Source organism: Monodon monoceros, unplaced genomic scaffold (genome assembly GCF_005190385.1).
Source record: "Monodon monoceros isolate NGI ecotype Baffin Bay Population unplaced genomic scaffold, NGI_Narwhal_1 Super_Scaffold_4, whole genome shotgun sequence".
NCBI classification, from domain to species: domain Eukaryota; kingdom Metazoa; phylum Chordata; class Mammalia; order Artiodactyla; family Monodontidae; genus Monodon; species Monodon monoceros.
Genome location: NW_021703781.1, coordinates 54,043,575 through 54,068,859, shown reverse-complemented (window position 1 = coordinate 54,068,859; position 25,285 = coordinate 54,043,575). Strand labels below are relative to the sequence as shown.

The 25,285-nt window shown below is 37.8% G+C and overlaps 1 protein-coding gene across 5 annotated transcripts in view; it reads right to left on the bottom strand.

Annotated features, from left to right (window-relative positions):
- Positions 1 to 25,227, bottom strand: part of CUTC (cutC copper transporter) — a 34,248-nt gene extending 9,021 nt beyond the window's left edge. Inside the window, exons 1-10 of one of the 5 annotated variants that reach the window (XM_029245487.1) lie at positions 25,010 to 25,152; positions 21,672 to 21,743; positions 18,009 to 18,068; positions 14,580 to 14,789; positions 13,879 to 13,914; positions 11,505 to 11,638; positions 6,634 to 6,661; positions 4,289 to 4,345; positions 3,363 to 3,468; positions 921 to 2,409 (exon numbers count right to left, since the gene is read on the bottom strand). In XM_029245487.1, coding sequence (XP_029101320.1) covers positions 2,295 to 2,409; positions 3,363 to 3,468; positions 4,289 to 4,345; positions 6,634 to 6,661; positions 11,505 to 11,638; positions 13,879 to 13,914; positions 14,580 to 14,789; positions 18,009 to 18,068; positions 21,672 to 21,743; positions 25,010 to 25,070 — 879 coding nt within the window. In that variant the 5' untranslated portion in view covers positions 25,071 to 25,152 and the 3' untranslated portion in view covers positions 921 to 2,294. Of the gene's footprint in view, positions 1 to 920; positions 2,410 to 3,248; positions 3,469 to 4,288; positions 4,346 to 6,633; positions 6,662 to 11,504; positions 11,639 to 13,878; positions 13,915 to 14,579; positions 14,790 to 18,008; positions 18,069 to 21,671; positions 21,744 to 25,009 lie in introns of those variants that run through there. The other 4 variants (XR_003797050.1, XM_029245488.1, XR_003797051.1 and 1 more) reach the window with 4 other exon arrangements.
- Between the last annotated feature and the right edge of the window lie 58 nt (positions 25,228 to 25,285).

The following is a 25,285-nucleotide window of genomic DNA, read 5'->3' as shown; positions in this document are numbered from 1 at the left end:
AAATATTTTAAAACAGGACTATGTGTAGAAAGAAAAAATCAAGGTAAGGGGTTACCTTATGCTTTTATAGTCACATAGTGGAGGGCACAAACTATCGGCTTCAGTACTCAATGCCTAGCTTCCTGGGAGGACTTTTAAACTATCAAAGACTGATACTAGGAAACGAACCTAGAAGAAAAGAACTTTAATGGGTACATACTATGTACTTGGTGTTTTAATATATCCTTAAACCAGAAGCCATAGTTTAGTTATTAGTCCTGATTTAAACATAAACGAATTAAAGTTCAAAAAATTAAGTTAACTTAAACTGGAAGTGAGGATATGATTCCAGGTGTGTCTGATTTGCCCAGGAGTATTGCTCTCTGTACTACATCCAGATACCAGAAGCATCCTTAAGCATAAGACTTAGAGGTTAGTAGACTAGCATTCAAGTCTTGTAAACAACATTCATTTGTTATTAAATTTTGAGCAATTCATAGCACCTCTCAGATCCCTAGCTAATCTGTCTAAATAAAATAGAGATAATAACATAGCCTTCTCTTATCTCTGGAGGATCATACAGTGAAGTCCAAGCATGGGGGAGGGTTAGGCCAAAATACTAAACATGATGTGTGTGCATGTGTACATGATACTTACCTGTCTCTTTCTATATTCCAAAGCCAATATTAAAACTATTAACAGAAACCAATATTAACAGAAACCAATATTAACAGAAAACACTGAGGTTATTATTAGTTTTTAAATAGTTTGCCTCTCATTTCTCATAAATTCCTTGGCAAATATTCTATGTTGAAATCGTACCTGAAAAAGTGAGGAAAGAAGTTAAGATTTAAAAGTGAGGGAAGGGGGACTTGCCTGGTGGTCCAGTGGTAAGGAATCCACCTTACAATGCAGGGGACGCAGGATCGATCCCTGGTCGGGGAACTAAGATCACACACGCTGCAGGGCAACTAAGCCCGCGTGCCACAACTACTGAGCTCACGTACCTCAATTAGAGAGCCTGCATGCCACAAACTACGGAGCCCACACGCTCTGGAACCCGCGCGCCACAACTAGAGAAGAGAAAACCCGCACGCCACAACTAGAGAGGTGCCTGTGCACCACACCGAAGAGCCTGCGCACCACATCAAAAGATCCCACATGCCTCAACAAGATCCCACGTGCCACAGCTAAGACCTGACGCAGCCAAAATAAATAAATAAATAATAAATAAATCTTTTTAAAATAAATAAATAAAAGTGAGGGAAGGGGCACATTAAAAGAAAGGGAAGGCTTTTGGTATACACATTCATTGGTACCCAAGTTTGTGCATGCTATTTATAGAGGCTCCACTAACTAGCCTCATGACCAAGGGCAAGCTCTTCGTATTATGATTCAGTTACTTTCCTAATACAGAAGCATCAGTTCTATTACCAGAGCGGTGTCTGTGTAAAATGAGATAATAAATATGGAAGTGACAGAAAAAACTAGAAATGAACCTCACCATTTGGGACCTGCCCATAGGAAAAGCAATTTTCATCACTAGAATCCAGTCTCCATATCTGTGGCCTCAGCTGAAAGAAACAGCTATTCTGATAACCTTCCTAACCTCCCCCAGTTCTCTATAGATCTTTGTACATTGTCAGATGAACCTCATAGTTAAGCCATTTCTCTATCTGGGAGCAGAGGCAGAAGTAACCTGATGAACAACAGAGATCACTTCTGCCTTTCTAAGTCTGGGAACTTTTACATCCTACTTCCCAAGTCTAGGAATTTTTATGCTATACCATTTACTCTATATCCTTAGTATCCTGCCCAGGATCCAAAAGGTACATAATAAAAAAGAGAAAATAAAACTAAAAAAAAAAAATCCTCCCTTTAATGCTTGGCTACAGATGAGTAAGAGACTCTACCATAATAGAATGGCAATTTTTATTTTACAAATGAAAAGGCAAAATACTGCTACTGAGTTGACCATGAAGTCACATCTGAGTTGAATGTTCATACTTTGCAGTTGAATTTTCCCAGTTCATCAGTTAATTCCACTGAAAACAGACTAAGCCTCCGTTTGTGGAAGAAGCGTAGGCCAGATTTAACCATGATGATGCAGATGGTCGACAAGATTAAGCAAAGGAAATGACTGTTATCTGTTTCAAGTTCTTTTTCTTCTTGGAAACATTCTCCATGGTAATGTAAGACTTAAAACAAAGACTGTGACTGTCCTGGCCAGAGAAGGTTAAAGCTGTGTCATAGAGAACTGTAGACTATTCTTCTACCTTTGTCCAGTGATATCCATCTCTCTCAGAGAGGTCTGGCTAAACCAGAATATTCTTTGCAATAGCATTCAAAGTCCTTACTAGGGTCACATCTGTTACCTTTAGAGAATATTCTGATCTAGAAAGAGAGGCTCCCATAGCAACAGAGGAATTTCTGCAATAGAAGTAATAAAGGAACAGATAATTACATAAGTTGTTAAATGAGCCCTCCTACTGGCACTTCATTTTATAGGCAATTTCAAGGCTCAAGAACAAAGTTAGGTCAAGGACCCTGAACTACTATATTTTATAATTTTTATTAATTACTTGAAACATCTAGTATCTAAATCTATCAGATAATATACTTGATTTTATATCTGGAGTTGTAAATTCTAAGGCTCTTGCTTCTTTTACATTTCATTTTTTCCAACTTAGAAATAATCAACAATTAACTATTAAATATAGGAGTCCTCTCAAGTATAATAAAAAGAACACATAATAGTTTAAATTCCTTAATAGTGATATAATTTCCAAATAACTGAAAATAGGGAATTCCCTGGCAGTCCAGTGGTAGGACTCCATACTTTCACTGCCAAGGGCGCAGGTTCAATCCCTGGTTGGGGGAACTAAGACCCCACAAGCTGTGCGGCGTGGCCAAAAACAATAAAATTTAAAGAAATTAAAAAATAAAAATAAAATAACTGAAAATAGAGAGCAAAGGTGAGGAAAGACTTAAGTATTAACAGTAGGAAAGATAAAAATGACTACAGCTCTTCCATCCTTATACCATAGTTATTAACTTTGCTAAAGGAAATCACAGGTGAATGGCCACACATACATATCTGATTCATTTGAAGCTTAGCTGCTGAATTAGAATTTATTATTAACTGGTCTAAGTTCAGCAATGCCTTAAGGCTTTGAAGGTTAGCCTGTGTTCAGAAGAGCCTGCTTATTTAAGGCAGGAAAAGAACCACTCTGCAGTTAAAAAACTTCAAAAATGACTGTAATACTTACATACTAATCACAACATTCCATTCATTAATCATGCCATCAACTAAGGTTTTCCTGTTTGGGGAAGTAAAGATTAACTGCATTCATTTTTGCAGGAGTCAAAGAATATATTTTTACCGAAACTTCATTCCTGAATCTCTAGCCAACCGAGCGGAACAGTGGAATTCTGTAGCACCTGAACCCTCAAGGATCCTTTGTAGATTTCTGTCTGTTATGCCACCCCCTGTTGGAAAGAATAAATAATATATTAAATAGAATATATTTTCATATAAGATTTAATGAATAATATGACTGCCAACTCTACCTGGAACCTCCATACTGAAATTTCTCATTGATTTGAGAATTATTCTCTCTTTACTCAGCTAGAATGAATTTAGAAAAAAAATGATGAAAAGGCAAGACTACAGACTCTGAAGAACAAAAGATAAGGTCAAAGCACCTTTATGACAGAATTTTACATGCCCACTGGTTTATATAACAATGCTATATGTTACCGATTTTAAATCTATAAAGATTACTCCAGGGCAAGGAAAATCACTGAGTGCTCTAGCCCTGCTTCCCCTCAATTAAAGCAAAATCAAATTGAAATGAAAGGTAAGATAGACTTGAGGAAGAAGTCACAAAAGCAAAGCCTCAGAAATGTATCTCAAAGAGAAAACCTCCAAGGTTCTTTCTCTGGCCCAGGATTTGATGAACACACAGATCTCACTGGCAATGGGAATAATGCAAGGTGTTATACAACTTATTTATTATAATATCAACTTTTTGTTTCATTTTACAGAAGAATTTGATTCTACTTTATTAAAACTGCACAATCAAGTATTTTATGACTCATTTGTTTTAATGAACAATCTCTTAAATGTCTGTATATGAAGAATAATATTCTGAACTGATACCAGATTATAAATATAAAATCAGCTTATTCATCTTGATATCATTCTCTCCTAATATATAAGACGTATTCAATACATATTTTTAAATGACCGTTAAAATATGTACTTTTTATCTCAAGCTATTCAAGCTACTAAAATAACTTGACTTACACACTCTTTCAGACTCATTAACTCTTTTTCTTGGTGGTACAGTAATATCACTGAGCCCTAAGAAGCAGAAAGAACAGACTGAGAAGTCAGATTTAGATTGGAATCCTGGCTTTACCACTGTGGCCCTTCACAGCTATGTGATCTTAGATAAATTACTTAAATCCACTGAGCCTCAATTTTTTCACCAAAGAGGGATAGTATTGCCTACTTCACAAACTTGTAAGGATTAAAAGACAAATACATTATTTCCTTCTAATAAATAACAAAATATCTGGCCACTGAAACACACGTTGCTCAGTTATCAGAACATAAGTAATACATTTTCCAAACATAGACTAACAGGTGGGACTTGAAAGAACAGCTAGTTCAATATCCTCTCTTTATAAAGATAAGGAAACTGGAGCCTAAATTATATTGTAAGCTTCATTATGAAAGTCCCTAGAGGGGAGCTACTATGTTCTAGTTATCTTTATATTTCCCAATGATGGATACTCATTAGGCATTCAGGTTGACTTACTCAGGAATTTTTACTTGCTGGTAATTACTTACATGAAATCGTTATAATTTGTTTATAGATCTATTTGGTGAGCTCCACAAGTAGAAGGATTACTTCATATACATTTCTGTGTTTTTACACCTACCACGGAACCTGTCATATAATTAGCATTTTCTTGGTGAGGTTTGTTAAATAATCACAAATATTTTTGGATATAACATCTTTTCACCTAAGACTGTAAGCCTCTTGAGGAAGTAGTTTCTTGTGTAACTCTGTATCCCAAGTAGTGCCTTGCACATAGCACATAACTTAATAATTACATATAAAGCAAAGGCAATCTTACGTTAACAACTGTCTTTAAGTCTGGGTATTGTCAAGTATAAATATATTTAGTCTTAAATGGAAATGCATCAGACTCAATTAAGTTTCTTTAACATTCCCTGATTAATCTACTAAGGGTCTCAACTTAACAAATAATATATGCTTTCTTTTTGCTCATGTTTCAGGAACTTGCTACAAGTCAAAGCTTTCCTAAATTTCTGACACTATCTGTCTGTTTGGCCTCTTTTTAAAAGTTGGCCTATATCTCACTATCACCATTTTGACCTCTGGTCAGTCTTGGCATCATTGGTATTAAGACAACCAGACGTTGTATGCCTTCTGATGTGATGAAATATGAAGTATTCAGAATTATCCATGAAGTATTCCTACCAAAAATATTTAACCAGAATCTAAACAAGCAGTTTATAGGAAAATACAGAGGCTGGTCTAGGAAATACATGCTAAACAATATCAAAAGGAAACAATCTGATAAATCCAGAAACTAGGACATTTTACTGGGTAAGTAGTTCAAACTTTTTAAATGTCATTTTTTTTAAAGCAGAAGAAGAAAAGAAAAACTTCTATATTAAAAGATATTAAGAAAGATAAAAACCAAGTGCAATACTTGTTCCTTGATTGGATCCTGGTTTGAAGATATCAGCTATAAAAAACATTCTGGGTACAATTAGAGAAAGGAGAGTATTGGTTGAGTATTAAATGGTATTAGGGATTTAGTGTTTATTTTGATAGATGTGATAATGATATTGCGGTTAGAGTAAAATGCCCTTATTTTTTTAGAGACGTATAAAGAGAAAATGTTATAATGCCTTTAATTTAATTTTAAAATACCTCAGGATAAAAAAAAGATGAAACAAATGTGATAAAATGTTAAATATAGAAATTGAGTACATGAGTATTCATAATGCTGTTTTCTTTTTTATACGTTTGAGAAATTTAATAAGAAAAAATTAAGATTGTCTTTATATTAATCTCATTCTGGATCTAGGTCATCTTATCTAATTCTTTAAAAACTGTTGACTTCTAATGCGCCATTATGTACTTCATTGATCTTAGAGTTATCATTAGAAGTATGTGATCCAACTGTTCTGACTACAAGGAAGAATTTTGTGATCAAAGATTTTCAGAAACTGAGTATTACATTATCCAGGGGTGTTACCTATGTTTGCCTTGTCAACAACTAGGACAGTTGGCCCTAATGCAGTGTAGCAGCATCAAACTTGGTGTGCCTCACCAGAAATGAACATCTACATTCACAAAATTGTATACTATGGGAAAGCAAACATGGAGAAACCCCAATCCTTATTTGCTCTTCTCTGAGCGAAACCCTACTAGAGTGTTCCTCATATAGTTTTAAATTGCAGCACAGATCCCCCAATCTTAAACATTTTAATCAAATTATATATTCTTTCTGAATGCCATGTACTAATACTACCCCCCATACTGTCCTGCCTCTTTTGCTCTTCCTCACTATAGTGTTACACTAGTAAACGGATAGATAAATAAATACCTGGCATTACCACAATCCTGCCTTTTGCCTGAAAAAAGAAAAAAATAAACAATTTTAATATCCTTCTCTTACATGGGATAATAAGGCAGCAAAACAGAAACATAATTATATTAAATTTATTAAGTTACTACTAGTATCTAATTTTCAATAGATCTTTCTATTTCTTTGGGATCTTGGGTAAGTAAAATGTTCAGAGTAGTAACTCTTTCTACCCAGAAAGGTTATTTTATTGTATTGCTTTAAAGACTTGTACTGTTATAAACACAAAGAATAGGAGAATAAAATATAAATACTAAATAATCACACCACCTTAAGAAAACCCATTACTGGGGGCTTCCCTGGTGGCGCAGTGGTTAAGAATCCACCAGCCAATGCAGGTGACACGGGTTTAAGCCCTGGTCTGGGAGGATCCCACATGCCGCGGAGCAAATAAGGCCATGCACCACAACTACTGAGCCTGTGCTCTAGAGCCCACAAGCCACAACTACCGAGCCCATGTGCCACAACTGCTGAAGCCTGCGCACCTAGAGCCTGTGCTCCGCAACAAGAGAAGCCCCCGCACTGCAACAAACGCAGCTAGAGAAAGCGTGCGCGCAGCAACGAAGACCCAACACAGCCAAAAATAATAAATAAAATAAAATTTTTAAAAAAGAAGAAAAGAGGGCTTCCCTGGTGGCGCAGTGGTTGAGAGTCCGCCTGCCAATGCAGGGGACACGAGTTAGTGCCCTGGTCTGGGAAGATCCCACATGCCATGAGCGGCTATGCCCATGAGCCATGGCCGTTGAGCCTGTGCTCCGCAACGGGAGAGGCCACAACAGTGAGAGGCCCATGTACCGCAAAAAAAAAAAAAAAAAAAACCACTACTGAAAAATAACATTAATTCTGAGTTCTTGGCATGCGATGGAATGGAAGTAGTTGAATTTAAGTAAGATTTCAGCAGAAAAGAAAGAGGATAGCATAATCGTAAATTACTAGAAAAAAAATCTGTTCAAATCATGTGTCCTCAACTAAATTCCCTAGCTTATTATACCAATTAAATAAAACCATAGGTCCATTTTATTGGATATTAAGTAATAAAACTGAACTACATGAATTGATTTAATTTCTGATAATAGGTATTGAAATTTCCTTACTTTTATTCTAATTTTCATCCCACTTCCTAAATAAATTTTGGTGATATACCCAGTATCACTGAAAGTCAAAAGGAAATCACCTTTTTACAAATGCATACTCAGTAGAAACTCTAGTGGCAGGTAGGTAATAATGACAGAATAAAAGTAACATATAATGTTATAACAAGCTCACTAACTTGCAGAATAATACCCTGATCAAACTGCTCTATCATGAAAGTGTTTATCAAATGTCACTTTATTCACTCCTCCATCCAACCAACAAATATTTATTAAGTGCCTACCGTGTACCAGACACTGTTGTAGGTATGAAGAATACTGTGACTGAAGGGGTCCAAAATATGTCACTGTGGCATAAAAATTATTTTGAGCTAGAGGCTGAAATTCCTTATCTGCCTAAAAGCAGAGCCTCCCAAAAGAACTGAAAAAGAACTCAACTGTCATAAATCCCCTCACTGGAAGCAGCTCATCAGCACCACACCCAGGCAGACAATATCATAAAACTATCCTATCTCCCATCTATTCTTCTAAGGACACAATAATCTTTCCAAAAAGTCATTTGTTTTCCCATAAGGGCCCTTTCTCCTTCCACTTCTAAGTCCCTAAGTGCTCTCTTCCCCCTCCTTTACCTATTAGAAGATGGTATATAAGCCCCCAATTCTAAGCACCTCTTTGAGTCACATTTCTTTGTGAACTCCCATACATACATACACACGTGATTACAATCTTGTTTTCTTGCAAATCTATCTTTTGTCAGTTTAATTTGCAGGATCTCTAATACTGAACCTAGGAGGGTTCACTTTTTTTTTTAAAGGAAAAGAGGGTAAAGAAAAAGTTTTTCCTTTCTGACATCATGAGCAAGAGAAAGTTCCTATTCTCATGGGGCTTTCACGTTCAACGAAAACAGACAACAGATAGGTATATTTATAAAATATAAATATTTAAACATACAATGAATAAAAAAGCAAGGAAATGAAATAGAGAGTAAAAGGGAGAGGGGGCTATTTCACAAAATTTAATAATTGTTAGAGAAATAAGTGAAACAAGGCTGTTTAGTATCCTCAAACAGGCTACAGCAAAATACCCACAAAACTAAATATTTACTATCTAGAACGCTGAAATGAGTTTAGGAGCAAAAAAGTCATACTTACTGTAACTGTTTCTTCCAACTGAAAGCTTTCTAATACATGGACAAATGTTTAAAGAGATGAATTCTATCACTTTTTTTTTGGCCTTCCATAAAAGATTATTTAGAAGTATATGCTTACCTGAGGCTATCAAAGTGATTTACCAATACAGAGCAGTTACTAAGTGTCAGACCTTGTGCTGAAGTAATCCACAACTATTCTAAGAGGTAGGCACTATTATTATGCTAACTTTGTAGGTAAGGAAACTGAAGTTTAGGATGGTTAGATAAACTGCCCAAGGTCACTGTTAATAAGTGGCAAAACCAGGATTTAAACATAGGCATTTCTAATCCCAAATCCTATGCTTTAACCAGTATATTATACTACTAAGTAACTGCTTCAAGAAGTAAAGTTAGCATGATCTCACTTCTATGTGGGATCTAAAAAAGTAAAACACAGAGAAGCAGAGAATAGAATGGTGGTTACCAGGGGTAAGGAGGTGAAGGAAATGGGGAGATGTTGGTAAAAGGATACAAAGTTGCTATGTAGGATGAGTACGTCTATAGATCAAATGTATAGCATGATGACTATAGTCAATAAAACTGTACTGAATACTAAAAATTTGCTAAGAGAGTAGATTTCAGGTACTTTCACCACACACACACGCCACACAAGTTAACTATATGAACAGATGAACATGATCTTGACTGTAACCATTTCATTCTGTATATGTATATCAAAACATCAATGTTGTACACCTGTTATATATACATATAATTTTTACTTAAAAATGTAAAGTTAGTGTATAAGCATATTTAACCCAGCTCTTCCTGCCAACCAGTGATTAAACTACAAATCTCTTTCTCTCTCTCTCTCTCTCTCACACACACACACACACACACACACACAAATACTATGAAATGCAATATATGACTACAACAATTATTCTCTACTCCATACTGAGTAGCCATTTTAAAATGGAAAGCTGACTCATCAATTCTTCTATTTTAAAACCCTTCAGGCTTCCCCAGTGCACCAAGGATAAAATACAAACTCTTAAATAGTTTTCAAGGCTCTGGACAGTATTCTTCTCTTCACATTCAACATTATAGTCATTCTTCAATATCTTAATAATTATGCTCACTTTTGTTTCTAGGCCTTTGCATATACTGTTTTGTCTACATGGAGCATCCCCCCGACTCTCCCTCTCCCTATTCCCTTTTACATTGATGGCTCCTAATCATCCTTCAAATGAGTAAGACATTGCAGTGTGGATTTCTTTTCTTCTGGGAAGCGAACTACTGTTAATCCCAATCCCTCAAATCTGGGGTTAATTCCTCTCCAATGTGCTCCCACGGCACTTTTTTTTTTTATATAGTACTCTATTAAAAGTGCCTGTTGTGCACTAGTTTGTAAGGGCAATGACTACAGACACACACACGCGTGCGTGCACAGGCACCCCTTGGTCACCAACATAGGGCAAATGCCCTGCACCTTAATATATACTTAATAAATATTTATAAAACCAGTAAGTTCCAGTCTAGAAAAATTTATCTGATCCTCAGGTGAAATTTCTGAAAATTATTTTCATGGTTATAGAAAAGTAAACATAAGCAGATGTCTACACAAAAACACTAAATAATATTATTAATAGCAGTAATAATAATTATAGACACTAACATGTATTAAAATCTAATATATATCAAGCACTCTGCTAAGGCTCTTACCAAGAGCCTTTCTTATCTCTTATATTATCTCTTATCTCTACCAATCCTACCTGATCTCTACCAATCCTCAGAGCAACCCTATATAGGAGATATTAAACTTATCTCAATTTCACATGAGGAAACAGAGGCTTAAACGCTAGTAATCTACTCAACATTATACAGCAAGTGTCAAAACTGTCTCAAATCCAGAACATTCTCATCTCAAAGTCCATACTCACTCACTTAGAATGCCTCTGGACGGGTGTCAGAAAAACACAGACATACTACAATTACAAAGCCATCTTCTGGCTGTTCTACAGATGATGTGAACTCACAAGAGGAAATCATATAAGAGAAAAATGTATTTCCTCCTATCTTGGTAGTTTGGGAGAAATGAGAAGGATACAGTTTTAGGTTTTTTTTGGCTGTGCCATCTGGCATGCAGGATCTTAGTTCCCCCACCAGGGATCGAACCCGTGCCCCCTGCAGTGGAAGTGTGGAGTCTTAATCACTGGACCACAAGGGAAGTCCCAGTTTTAGTTTTAGAATTCACCTCAAAATGATAATTTTCTCAAATTTTATGTGGGAACCCCTGAGTATACATAGGTTGCCAGTAAGAAGATATGGCTTAAACTATGCAACGCTGATGGCAGAAGAAAGGTAAAATTTGCTGTGGTTATCCAAATTAGATCAGTTATTTAGGCATTGTCTATAATTTTATCTTAAGAGTCTTGGCTACTAAAAATGCTCATGTGAAAGAAATAAAAATTATAAAATATGTTATTTCCTGCTTGCTATGGAGTAACCACAAAGTCAGTAATATGTAGTTTCACAACCTCGTTGAACAGCAGAATATCAGAAGTAACCACAACAGCGTCTTAGGAAGAAAGGAAGGAAATTGTGTGTACCTGATCTATGAGTCGCTTTATTAGGGGTAGTCCTTCTAGTGCTGAAATGTCGCATCCACTGGTTAATACTCTTTCAAATCCCAAAGTTAAGAGGGTCTCTAGAGCTGCCATTGGATCATGAACCATGTCAAAGGCTGAAATAAATAAAACTGACTTGAATTTTGAACAGATATCTCTAATACAGTGCTTTCCAAAATGTAGTATACACACAGTGGTATGCTGGACCTAGCTTGTCCTGGCTTGCAAGAGTCAGTTGTTAAATATTCAGGAATTTTGCAAGCATGATTGTCAATCCATTGGCAGCTGAAATTAGTCAAGGTGAAAGTACAAAACCACAGAAATCAACAAATGCTACAAATCAGGAAGGACTCTTTTTTCCTGAGAACCAGTTTACCAGCATACCACAGTCAGCATGCCACCAATGGTATGCAGGATCATTTTAGATGGTATGCATTTGAACAGGTGCATTTACTTAAATGCAGATTAGAAGTGAAAAGTTTCCATTTTTCATTAGTTATAAAGTTTCTCTTTAAAATAAATTTACTTAAGATTTTAAGAAAATTATTAAATAAATTTGCACAAGTAGCCCTTGGATATGATAAAATTGTGAACATAACAGGCAAGTGACTCAAATTTGGGAGTCTGCTCTAAGGGTTCAAACAAACTGGACAAACAGAATGAAAACATTACACTCACCAGTTCTAGAAAAAGCCTTGGTTCACATTCTCATTATTGACTAATATTTTATTCTAATCCATTTATCCCATGTACTCAAGACTCATAGTATAAGGATAGTTGTTTACAACAGACTATATGAGGTTTCAGTTCCATCCTACTTTCTAAGAGACTTCTCTCCTCCTCATTGAGGAAACTGGCAATAGGAACCCCAAAGAAAACTACTTCTGCTTTGGTTCTCAGCACTGCTACATGATACGTAAGTGCTAATCTATGGTGGATTAGGTGGTAGACCCCTTCCTTTCACCCTTTAGTGTATGTAGGCAGCTAAATGTAACACAGAGGATTTTCCTTTTTTGGTGGCAGTACCTTCTCAGTGATTATACTGTCATAATATTAAATACATGAGTGAAAAAAATGTGGAGCACAGGACAATATAACAATATAAAAACATGGAAATATTTTTGCTAAATTTATTGAAGGAAAAGACAAAAACTTTGAAATGATTTTCTTAGTTTAAGAACAGAAAAATATATTCTATATGGTGGGTTTATTTTGAATTATTTAGCATATCAAATTTTAAACTATATATTTTTCAGATAAATGTTTACTAATTTAAATTACCTCATATTTTAAAACTTTTCTTTTTTCTTTTGGCTAGCTTCAAAGTTCTGACTTTTAAGCGATCTAACATCTTTTAGTTATTGCTAGTTTATGAGAAGCATTGCTAAACAGCAAGTCAAGAAAGTTTTCTGGTATTACTCATTTCATAAAGAAACAAGGATTACAAATGCTATATACCTAATTTCTATAAATGGATGCAAATCCTAGTGTCCACTCTCATCCTAATCTTTGGATGCTTACTCAAAAGGACAAAAAAAATTCAATAATTTCTCATGCATATCATCAAATAAAAAAAAATTGAAGACTTCTTTCTTTTCATGTGCAATGGCAGTGCCTCTGAAGGCAAAATTCACACTTCCTCCATTTTACCAATGCTAGACAAAAATGTATGGAAATTGTAACTGCCTGATTTAGAGATAAGAAGTATTTTCATATAAAATTATCAGATACTTTTTAGAAATCATTCTGATGCAGACAAGCTATCAATAATGTACAATAATTTTGTGCACTATAGTGAACATCTGTTCATTGATTATCCAGCACCTATTTCTTCTCTCCTCTTCCTAATAGTACCAAATTCTTCATCAGATACCCTCCCCCTCTCTGCCCACGAATCTTATATTCATCTGGGAAAGCTGACCTCACTCCTAGCTCCAGAATGATCTTATCTGGCTTAAGCCAAGCAGCACATTTCCTTTCATTGGCCATAGTGATTTATCCTTTTTGAGACTGCACATGACCTGAGGCAAACTAATAAAAATGAATCTCAGGATTCTTGCTTGGAAAGCTGTGACAAGCACACACACTTGTAGGCAATGCTTACTCTCTCCCTCTATTATATGCCACCACCACCACCTTCTGCTTTTAACAACTTTTCATAACTAAGGCTTCATATTTTCTAGAAATTGTGCATCTCTAAATTTACAACTGTTAGTCCCATGACCAGTATAAAAAAACCAATTGGTAACACTGTAACGACACTATACAATTGTGTTCCAGAAAAAAGGCTGTGGCATTTGGTGAAATGAGAAAACTGACACCGTTCAACAGAACTTCTAAAATGGAAATGACTCACCTCGGTGGAAAGTGACTGGCAGAGGACGGCAAATAGCTATATAAAGAAAATCACACGACAACATGAATGAAGAGATCATCACTGATTACTATTTACAGAATTCTCCATGTTAGAATGAACTTTTTAATACTTTCTTCTCTTAAGTGAAGACACTGAACTAAAATAATAAAAAAATGGCAACCTTCCAAATCCAAAAGTTCTATGTTTCCATTAATCTCTGATTTTCAGTTAAAAAAAAAAAAAGTCATCCACTCCTTAGAGGCACCAAATAAAAACTATATGATTTGTCAACTATAAGGGTAGCATTACATCTATTACGACCCTTCTGAAAATCTTCAAGAAATACTCTGGCCTAGTAATATAAGTAGTTTGCTTCTGTCCTCTCTACATCTCCCCATCCTCACCAACTGTAATAGCTTTTCAACTTTTCAGTGCTGTGATTAAAGGAATCAAGGTAAATTTCCCTTAAACCCTATAGGAACAGTAGCAGAACCCAATCTACAGTAACTGAGAGAGTCAGGAGGGCTATGTCACACATAGTCTCTACCCAAAACACCTAAATAGCTAGTGTTTAAAATAGGTTAGTATAAGTGCCTGCAGGTGTGAATGAAAAGTCAGTTTTGTGATTGCGTTTTTCTATATTGGGAGTATTCAATGCAATAATCATTAGAGGCTTTTTGGTCTCAGATACAAATTCTTACCGATAAGGGACATGCACAGTTCTTTGTCAATGTGTCCATCTTCAGTCAGTGCCCCAAATACCAAACCATCAGCACCATAAAGTTTGGCAAGACGAATGTCAGCCTTCATCACCTCAACTTCACGGTCTGAATATAAAAAATCACCTCCACGCGGCCGAATCATCACAAAAACTGGTATCTGGACATACTGCTTCACTACTTGAAGGACACCTATAAGAATAGAGCAGACTAATTAAAATTCAAATGTGAGCTAAAAGCTCAAGGAAGTCAATAAAATATTACTGTACTGGTCTTTTACATTTGCTCTAGTGTATCACTTCTACAAGAAATGGAAGAGTTGATGGAATAAACCATAGAAAGATGGATCTAAAGGAAAAAGGAGACACTGAGAAGAAAAACGTACATATAGTAGAAGTTACGTAATAAGAAAATCAAAGGTAAATAAAAAAGCAATTTAGAAAATAGAAGGAAGTTACCACATTTTAAAAGCACTTGTCAGTTGACTCAACTAAATTCTTTTACTGGAATGTGACATTTGAAAGTGTAATAACTACCAGGCTCTATGTTCTGCCAGTGTATTCCCTAAGATCCGGTTTCTCCTTCATAATGATTACAGCTCTATTTAAAACCTACTATAGAGATGGTTACATAGTTCTAAAGTTTATGATTCCTTAATGGAAAAAGATATTTAGCAAAGCCTTTTTTTTTTAATAAGAGATATGCAAAAGGGAGCAAAGTTGAACTTATTTGTGATTTTATGAGGAGATCTATGAATAAAAGTACCCAAATTTGACACAATTCGTGGCTAGTTCAGAAACACTCAATGGTATAAGATCTGTGGCAAGCACCATTAGTGTTTACCCAATGTGAATTTACGTCTTTTTCCTTGTTACAAGAACCCCAGTTCTGCATGGGATAGCAATGTGCCCATCACCAAGTAATGAATCATACATGACTGCTGTTGCAAAAAAACAGACTGCACTCAAATAACAGGTATGTTCTAGGTATTTCACAAAGTGGCCAGGGAATGCCCTCCTTTATTTTAGAGAGAAGAGTCCAAAAGGCCATTGCATATATAAACCTTTTATACTAAATAACGCTATCATCCATCTCAGAGTAAAATATAGGAGTCAAAATTTCATATAGGGACTTGGGCTTTTGACCAAGACAGAGTAACAGGAACTGGATTTACCCTTCCACCCATAAAACCAAAAAACAGACAAAACATATGAAACAATGGTTTGCAACAAAGGATAATGTTGCCTGAGAGATGGGAAACAAATGAGGTGAGCTCTCTGAATGACCCAGATTACTACCTTGAGAGTTTTCCAGGCCACAGCATAGGGAGAGGGAACCCAGGCAGAGGCCAGAGAATTCTCTGAGTTGAGGAGACAAAGCTGAGAGTCCAGGAAGACCAAGTGGCTAGAGTTCACAGCAGAGAATAGCAGGGAGGAGAGAAAAAGAACCCTGGAGATCTGCACAGAACCACACACCCCCTTCCTGCTAATATTCAGCTGAGTACCGATCGGCGTATGCACACAAGGAAACTACACAAAGCCAGAGAAAGACCCACTGAAAAGAATTAGAAGAAATAGTGCCTGTCATTCACACCAGGACAGGAATAATGCCTGTTCCCCCCAGCCACACACAGGAAAATTTCAAGATTCATGGGGCACTGGGTAGAGTACACAGAAGGTCTTGCCTCAGTAGTGGGGAATAACACTATTCCAGACCCACTTAACAAATTTTAAAAACCCAATCCAAAATGAACAAACTGTTTCCAATACCTAACTGCTCAAGAATATTTATAGGAATATAAAAATATCCAGTACCCAGCAAAGCAAAATTCATAATGTCTTACATACAATGAAAAATTATCAGGCAGGAAAACAAGATGCATCATTAGGCGAAAATGAATCAAACAAAACCAACCTAGAACTGATACAGATGTTAGAATTAGCAGCCAAGTCATTAAAATAGCTATTGTAACTTTATTCTACGTGTTCAAAAAAGCTAAAAAGTGACATGAGAGATATAACAACAATCTCAAATATCTAGGGATGAAAACTACAGTGTGTGAGATGAAAAATACACTAGGTGGGATTAACAGCAATTAGACATTGCAGAGAAAAGATCAGTAAACTTGAAAACAAAGGAATAGGATCTATAGAAAATGAAACAGAGAAAAAGTTTTTTTTTTTTTTTTTTTTTTGCGGTACATGGGCCTCTCACTGTTGTGGCCTCTCCCGTTGCGCAGCACAGGCTCCGGACGCGCAGGCTCAGCGGCCATGGCTCACGGGCCCAGCCGCTCCGCGGCATGTGGGATCTTCCCTGACTGGGGCACGAACCCGTGTCCCCTGCATCGGCAGGCAGTCTCTCAACCACTGCGCCACCAGGGAAGCCCAAGTTTTTTTTAAGAGTAGTTCATCAGTGAGCTGTGGAACAACTTTAAGCAGCCTTAAGTAAGTTAGTTGAAGTCTTTGAAGGAGGGAGTGGAGGACATTAAATGCTGAAAAATTTGCAAATGTGATGAAAAGTATAAATGCACATGTCCAAGAAACATGAAAAAAAACTACACTCAGGTACATCATACTCAAATTGTTCAAAACCAAGAATAAAGAACAAAATCTTAAAAGTAACCAAGAGAAAGACAAATTACACAGAAAAGAACAAAGGTTTGGATGACAGATTTCCCATCAGAAACAATACAAGCAAGAAGACAGTGGAGAAGCATCTTTAAAGTCCTGGCAGAGTAAAACTGTCAACCTAGAATTCTACACCCAGCAAAAATATCTTTCAAAAAATGGGGAAAGGTGTTTTCAGATACACAAAAGCTGAAAGAATTCATCACCAGCACATTGTACTACAAAAAATGTTAGAAGAATTACTTCAGGCAGAAGGAAAATGAAACCAGATGAAAATATAGATCTATACAAAGGAAGAGCATCAGAAATGGTTAATTACACATGGGTAAATATGATGTCTTCTTATTATTTCAACCTCTTTAAAAGATAACTGGCTCTTTAAACAAAAATAATAACAATGCAGTGTGGGGTTTTTAACATATGTAAAAGAAAAATGTATGACAACAGCACAAAGACTAAGAGGGGTGAGATGAAGACAAAAGTCAGTATACCAAGGATGCCAGAATGGAAAGATAAAAAAAAAACATGATCCTTGACATTACTGCAGAGCATATGAACCAATATTAACAGCAACTTAATCTCAACTTTATGATATATAAGGGAAAAAAACATCTATTTGATCACATCTGTGATAGACAAGTTTATTTGCAACCATAAACATTTCTAACTGATACAATATCCATGGCATAGTTAACATGTTAGTAACTTCAGTAAAAGATCCCAATGAAACAGGTTATCAATTGTCTCCAGGCTCTATGAGAAAATCCGAAAAATGGACACTTACCCATGCTGGGTGTGGTTCCTCCTTCCACTAAGCCAGAACATAATTCAATGCGATCAGCACCTGTAATAAGAAAAGCATTGCTAAGCATAATAATTTTGTTGTTGTTGTTGTTGTTTTGTGTTACGCGGGCCTCTCACTGTTGTGGCCTCTCCCGTTGTGGAGCACAGGCTCCGGACGCGCAGGCTCAGCGGCCATGGCTCACGGGCCCAGCCGCTCCACAGCATGTGGGATCTTCCCAGACCGGGGCACGAACCCGTGTCCCCTGCATCGGCAGGCGGACTCTCAACCACTGCACCACCAGGGAAGCCCATAATAATTTTTTTAATTAAAAAAATTAAGAAAAATTTTCAAAAGCATTGTTCAAAAGTTATTGTCCAAAATAAACTCTTATTAAACAGCAAACGTAACATTTTTTTCTAAATATAGAATAGAGTCTTAGAAACTGAGAGAAATCAAATTATAAAACTAGAGTAAAACTCTATTTTTAAACCCAACTATATTCTGCAACCCACATTGTTACTGATAGTCAAATTTAAGAGTTAATTCAAGTTAAGCTAGGTCTCTTAAAATTTTGTATTATAGGGTTGCTTCTCTACGTACAAGGAAGTGATTTAGAATAAAGAAGTTTCTGGATTGACCACAGTGGAACAGTGACTCTTCATTGATTAAAAAAATAACAATCTCGGGGGCTTCCCTGGTGGTGCAGTGGCTGAGAGTCCACCTGCCGATGCAGGGGACGCGGGTTCGTGCCCCGGTCCGGGAAGATCCCACATGCCGCAGAGCGGCTGGGCCCGTGAGCCATAGCCGCTGAGCCTGCGCGTCCAGAGCCTGTGCTCCACAACGGGAGAGGCCACAACAATGAGAGGCCCGCGTACTGCAAAAAAAAAAAAAAAAAAAAAGCCATCTCGGGACTTCCCTTGGCGCAGTGGCTGGGAATCCTCCTGCCAGTGCAGGGGACACGGGTTTGAGCCCTGGTCCGGGAAGATCCCACATGCCACGGAGCAACTAAGCCTGTGCACCACAACTACTGAGCCTGTGCTCTAGAGCCCACGAGCCACAACTACCGAGCCCACGTGCCACAATACTGAAGCCTGCATGCCTAGAGCCCGTGCTCTGCAACAAGAGAAGCCACCACAATGAGAAGCCTGCACACCACAACGAAGGGTAGCCCCTGCTCACTGCAACTAGGGAAAAGCCCGTGTGCAGTCATGAAGACCCAATGCAGCCAAAAATAAATAAATAAATAAATTTTAAAAATAAAATAAATAAAATTAAAATAAAAGATGAAAATCACAGTTTCTTTAACAAACTACAAGGAAAGAAAAGAAAGAATTAAAGAAAGAAAAAAGGGAAACATAGACTGAAACAGACATATCAAAAAAATATGTTTATATCTTGATTCAAAGAACTGTAAAACAAAACAAAACTGTGTGAGCCAATTGGGGAAAGCTGAAAACTAACTGGGTATTTTTGATGATATTAATAAATATTATTTTTAAAAGATGTTACTGATATTTTGGTTATTATTATTATTTTTTTTTTCGGTAAGCGGGCCTCTCACTGTTGTGGCCTCTCCCGTTGCAGAGCACAGGCTCTGGACGCGCAGGCTCAGCGGTCATGGCTCACGGGCCCAGCCGCTCCGCGGCATGTGGGATCTTCCCAGACCAGGGCACGAACCCATGTCCCCTGCATCACAGGCGGACTCTCAACCACTGCGCCACCAGGGAAGCCCTATTATTATTATTTTTAAAGGTTATTATTTTTTTAAAGCCTTTTAGAGATACTGAAATATTTGTGCATGAAATGACATAATGTCTGGGATTTGCTTCAAAATAATTTGGGGATGGGAAAGGGAAGGTAGGAATATAGATCAGAGGTCAGTAAATGATGGTCTGCAGGCCAAAGGCTCACAAGCTTCTTTTTGTTATGGCATTCAAGTTTAACATGTTTTCGTGTATTTTTAAAAATTAATTAATTAATTAATTTATTTATTTATTTATGGTCATGTTGGGTCTTCGTTGCTGCACACGGGCTTTCTCTAGTTGTGTCGAGCGGGGGCTACACTTCATTGCAGTGCATGGGCTTCTCATTGTGGTGGCTTCTCTTTTTCTGCAGCATGGGCTCTAGGCGCGCAGGCTTCAGTAGTTGTGGCATGTGGGCTCAGTAGTCATGGCTTGTGGGCTCTAGAGCGCAGGCTCAGTAGTTGTGGCACATGGGCTCAGTTGCTCCGCGGCACCTGGCATCTTCCCGGACCAGGGCCCGAACCCATGTCCCCTGCACTGACAGGTGGATTCTTAACCACTGTGCCACCAGGGAAGTCCTGTTTTCGTGTATTTTTAAAAAACATACATTTCATACAACTGACCCATATCATACAATTCACCCTTTTACAGTGTATAATTCAATGGTTTTTAATTTTGCAACCATTGTCACCAACTTTAGAACGTTTTCATAACCCCAAAAAGAAACCTCACACCCTTCAGCAGTCACTTTCCCTTCTCCCCATGCTCCGCAGTCCTTGGCAACCACCAATCTACTCTGTCTATAAGAAAATTGCCTATTCTGGATATTTCATATAGTCGAATCATACAATATGTGGTATTTTTTGACTGCTTTCTTCCACTTAGAATAATATTTCAAGATTCATCTATGTTGTAGCTTGATCAGTACTTCACCCTTTTTTTATTGCCAAATTGAGAATGGTTTTTACATTTTCAAAGGATTTTTAAAAAAAACAAAGAATATATGACAGAGACCAAATGTGGCCAGCAAAGTCAGAAATATATTCTGTCTTGCTCTTAACAAAAACGTTTGCTCACCCCCAATATAAATGAAAGATTGGCCATGTACTGAAAATGATTAAAGCTGATGGGTACATGGTGATTCATTATACTATTCTCTCTACTTCTGTATGTGTTTGAAATTTTCTATAATAAAGTTTAAAAAATTTTCTGATCCTGAGATGATGGGAATTCCTGTGCTTCCTGTTAAAGCAAGTCCAGGGTGCAAAAGAAACCATGAGGTAAAATATATGATGTTCAAAAAAAAAAAAGATTATGATAAAAGTCCTCACAATGAAAAAAGCACCAAATCTCTAAAATCAGTGGCCTGAAAAAAATTAAATCTTTGCTAAGTTCAATTTTTAAAAAGTTGGTTAGGGCTTCCCTGGTGGTGCAGTGGTTAAAGATCTGCCTGCAAATGCAGGGGACACAGGTTAGATCCCTGGTCTGGGAAGATCCCACATGCTGTGGAGCAACTAAGTCCATGCGCCACAACTACTGAAGCCCGCACACCTAGAGCCCGTGCTCCACAACAAGAGAAGCCACCGCAATGAGAAGCCCGCGGACCACAACGAAGAGTAGGCCCTGCTCGCCACAACTAGAGAAAGCCCGCATGCAGCAACAAAGACCCAACGCAGCCAAAAATAAAAATTAAAAAAAAAAAAAATTGGTTAGTAAGCACTATTATGCACACCTGACTCAAAATGTAACCTACTGGGGAAGTAGGACTAGACGATCCGTAGGTTTTCTAGTTGGTTGGTTGTTTTCAAAAGGATTACTGGGATCCTTAGAGATCACAAAGGTTCCTAAGGTCAGTTCACAGGATTCATTTTCAGACTTTTAAAAGGACTGCCAATTGCCATGATTTTCTAATTTCTCTTACCTCCTCTTTCTGCATTTACAGCCGACTCCACTGAATCAACACACACTTCCATGAGAAACCCATTTGCTGCTCCTAAAATATACAGAGAACAATGAAATTTCATGATGATACTATCCATCCAGACCACGTGACCACAGATATTTTACATTTTGCTGCCAAAATCCAAATGTCTAATGGACCTAGAGACTGTCAAACAGAGTGAAGTAAGTCAGAAAGAGAAAAAGAAATATCATATATTAATGCATATATGTGAAACCTAGAAAAATGGTACAGATGAACTGGTTTGCAAGGCAGAAATAGAGGCACAGATGTAGAGAACAAACGTATGGACACCAAGGGGGGAAGCGGCGGGGGTTGGGGTGGTGGTGTGATGAATTGGGAGATTGGGATTGACACGTATACACTAATATGTATAAAACATAACTAATAAAAACCTGCTGTATAAAAAAATTAATTAAATTTTAAAAAAAGAAATTATACTGAGAAAAATATACACTGAATGCCAAGTTAATCTTCCTAAAACACAGACCTCATCATCACATTCCCGGTCAAGATTCTTTCGATGGCTTCTCAACACCTGCAGAATATGTTTAAACTTCTTCATAAGGTATGTATATTTAAGAGCAGGGATGGATCTCAAATCCTGACCAGACAACTGATTTGTGTGATTCTAGACAAATTACTTAGCCTAAGTTTTCTATAAAACAGAGTAGGTTTTAGTACCGAACTCAGAGTAGTGAGGATAAAATGAGATAATTCATTTCAAGTGTATAGTACCCACTAAGTATACAAAAAGTACTAGTTGCCATTAATTAACTATACATTATTTCCTCTATATGCCTCAAGTTCCCCCTGATCCCCATCCCTGCTCTTGGTTATGCCATCTCCTCAATCCACAGTGCTTCCAGCTGTATCTTTGAATGCTAAAATCTTCCAAGGTTCATGTCAAATCACATTTCCATGATATTTTCTCTCTCCCAAAGTAGGAAATTGTATCTCCCTTTTCTGAACTCATATAACTCTTCATAAACTATATGTTCCTCTTTAAAGCACTAACTCATCTCTTTAAAACATTATTTTCTCATATTATTATTTATGTAGATAGGTGTCTGATCACTCTTACTTGACCTAAACTTCCTAAGTAAAGTCTTTATGTGAGAAATCTTTATTATTACCCACAGTAAGTACATTGTCTACCACAGTACACAATAGACACACGAAGATTTACTAAAGGCTGAATATTTATAAATTCATAAAAATTCATGTATTTACACTAAAGAGTGTGATGAAAACAGAGTTTTGAATTTTTTCTGTAAGTTAAGCACATACTGTTTTAAAAAAATTAAAACTACTGAATGCATACTTAATAATGCCTAAAAGAATGTTCACCACATACTGATAATTGTTACTACTAGGTGGTGAGATTTAAAGTTACTTTTACTTTCTTCTTTTTACTTTTCTATATTGCTTGATTTTTCTACCCGATGTTGCTTTTATAGTTTTTTTTTAAATCAATTTTCAACTTGAAAAACAAAAGTCTATCATCCACTAACATCAAACTGTAACTGCCTCATTTATTTAGGAGAAGACTATCAGAAAGAGCTAAGTGACACTCTGTGCTCTTAACCAACAGCACTGCATTAATTCCATGGTTTTCCTGATAGCCACCCACACCAGCTGTCAGATCAATCTAACTGAACAGTGCTGCAGGGGTACCATTTGCCTCACACAAGAAAACACCTTGGTGGGAATTCCCTGGCAGTCCAGTGGTTAGGACTCGGCGTTTTCACTGCCAGGGCCCGGGTTCAATACCTGGTAGGGGAACTAAGATCCCGAAATCTCGTGGCTCAACCTTGGCCAGGAGAGGGTGGGGATGCACACTTACAGAACAAACTTACAGTTACCAGGGGAGAAGGATGGGGGGGAGGGACAGACTGGAAGTTTGGGATTGACATGTACACACTGCTGTATTTAAAATAGATAACCAACAGGACCTACTGTATCGCACAGGGAACTCTGCTCAATACTCTGTAATAACATAAATGGGAAAAGAATTTGAAAAGAATAGATACATGAAAATGTATAGCTGAATCACTCTGCTGTACACCTGAAACTAACACAACATTGTTAATCTACTCTACTCCAATATAAAATAAAAATTAAAAAAAAAAAAGAGTAAGGCAATTGTCCTAAAAAAGGAAGTTATTTGTAGGGATCAAAGAAGAGAACATTTGTTTGGAGCAGCAGTTCTCAAAGTGGGGTAGTCCAGTTAACTCTGAACTAGGGCACTCTAACACACTTTCAGAGTCCGTACAGTGAAAATTATTTTCATAGTAATACTGAGACTTTGCCTTTTTCACTCTCATTCTCTCACAAGTGGAGTGGAATTTTGGGGAGGCTACTTGACCTGTCAGATTGAATGCAGAAGCAGGTATGAGAATTCCATTTAGCCAGATGTTAAAGAGATCTGCAAAAATACAAAAACATTGGCACTATTCTCACTATTTTTTGTTTGCTCAGGAAAATGGTGATTTTTTTTCATAAAAAATGTTAACAAGTAATGGGTTTATTATGTTTTTTTCTAGTTAATAAATATTTTTTAAATTCCTGTTTGATAAAAATAAAATTTTAAAATTTCCTGTTTTAATTTCTAACGTGGACAATATCGATAGATTTAACCTATATAAATAAAAGGTCTTTGAGGGTCTGAATAATTTTAAGAGGGCCAAGGGGTCTTGAGATTAAAAAGTTTGAGAACTGCTAGTTTGGAGGAACCAAGAGTTTACGGAGGACGGACCTGCCAAATTCCCTAACACCTGCCATGCCAGCGCACCCTGGCCCGTTAGGAAGAACTCCGGACTTGGGGCAGCTAAGCTCTGCCACTTGGGAGGGGTGTGGCTTTAGGGACAATCCTCGACCCCGCCGTAGAAGCTGCAGGTTATTAAGCGGTCCCCACAGGTTTGGCACTGAGCTCAGCGCTAGACACTGAACCATCACAGCGGTGCCGTGAGGGCGTACTGGTATCCTCAGTGGAGAAGGGAAGAGCGAGGCGGAGAGAAGTTAACCAACTTGAATACGGTCGCACGACGAGATGTGCTGGCGCGGGGATTCGAACCGGAGCCGGGCCACTATCGCCACCAGCCCCCGGGTTTCCACACGTTTAAAGCCGGAATGACAGAATATACCAAACGGGGGCGAAGGGGGGGGGGTGCTGAGAGGAGAGGGGAAAGTACCTCCAGGGAAATCGCGATTAATCCACTGGCCAGAGCCACCGCCGGGCCCAGCCCTCACCCGGGAGCGAAGTCGGCCGACCGCCCCCTCCCCGCCCCCTTCCGCACCCGCCTTCCCGGACGGTATCCGCGCTCGCTTCCGCCCGGACGAGGCTCCCTGCCTCTTCATGCTCCACGCGTTCCTCCCACGTGCGTCTTCGGTTTCCACTCAAGAGTCCGGGTTCCAGCGCGCGCAAGCAGACAGGCGCGTCCTCACGGCTGCGCACACCCCAGCGCGTCCCCGATTTCCACGCCCCAGCAGCCCCCGCGAAAGCCCAGGAGCTAGCGCAGGCGCAGTCACTGCTTGCCCCGGCCTTCTGAAAAGGAGGGGCTCGTTCTGCGTGA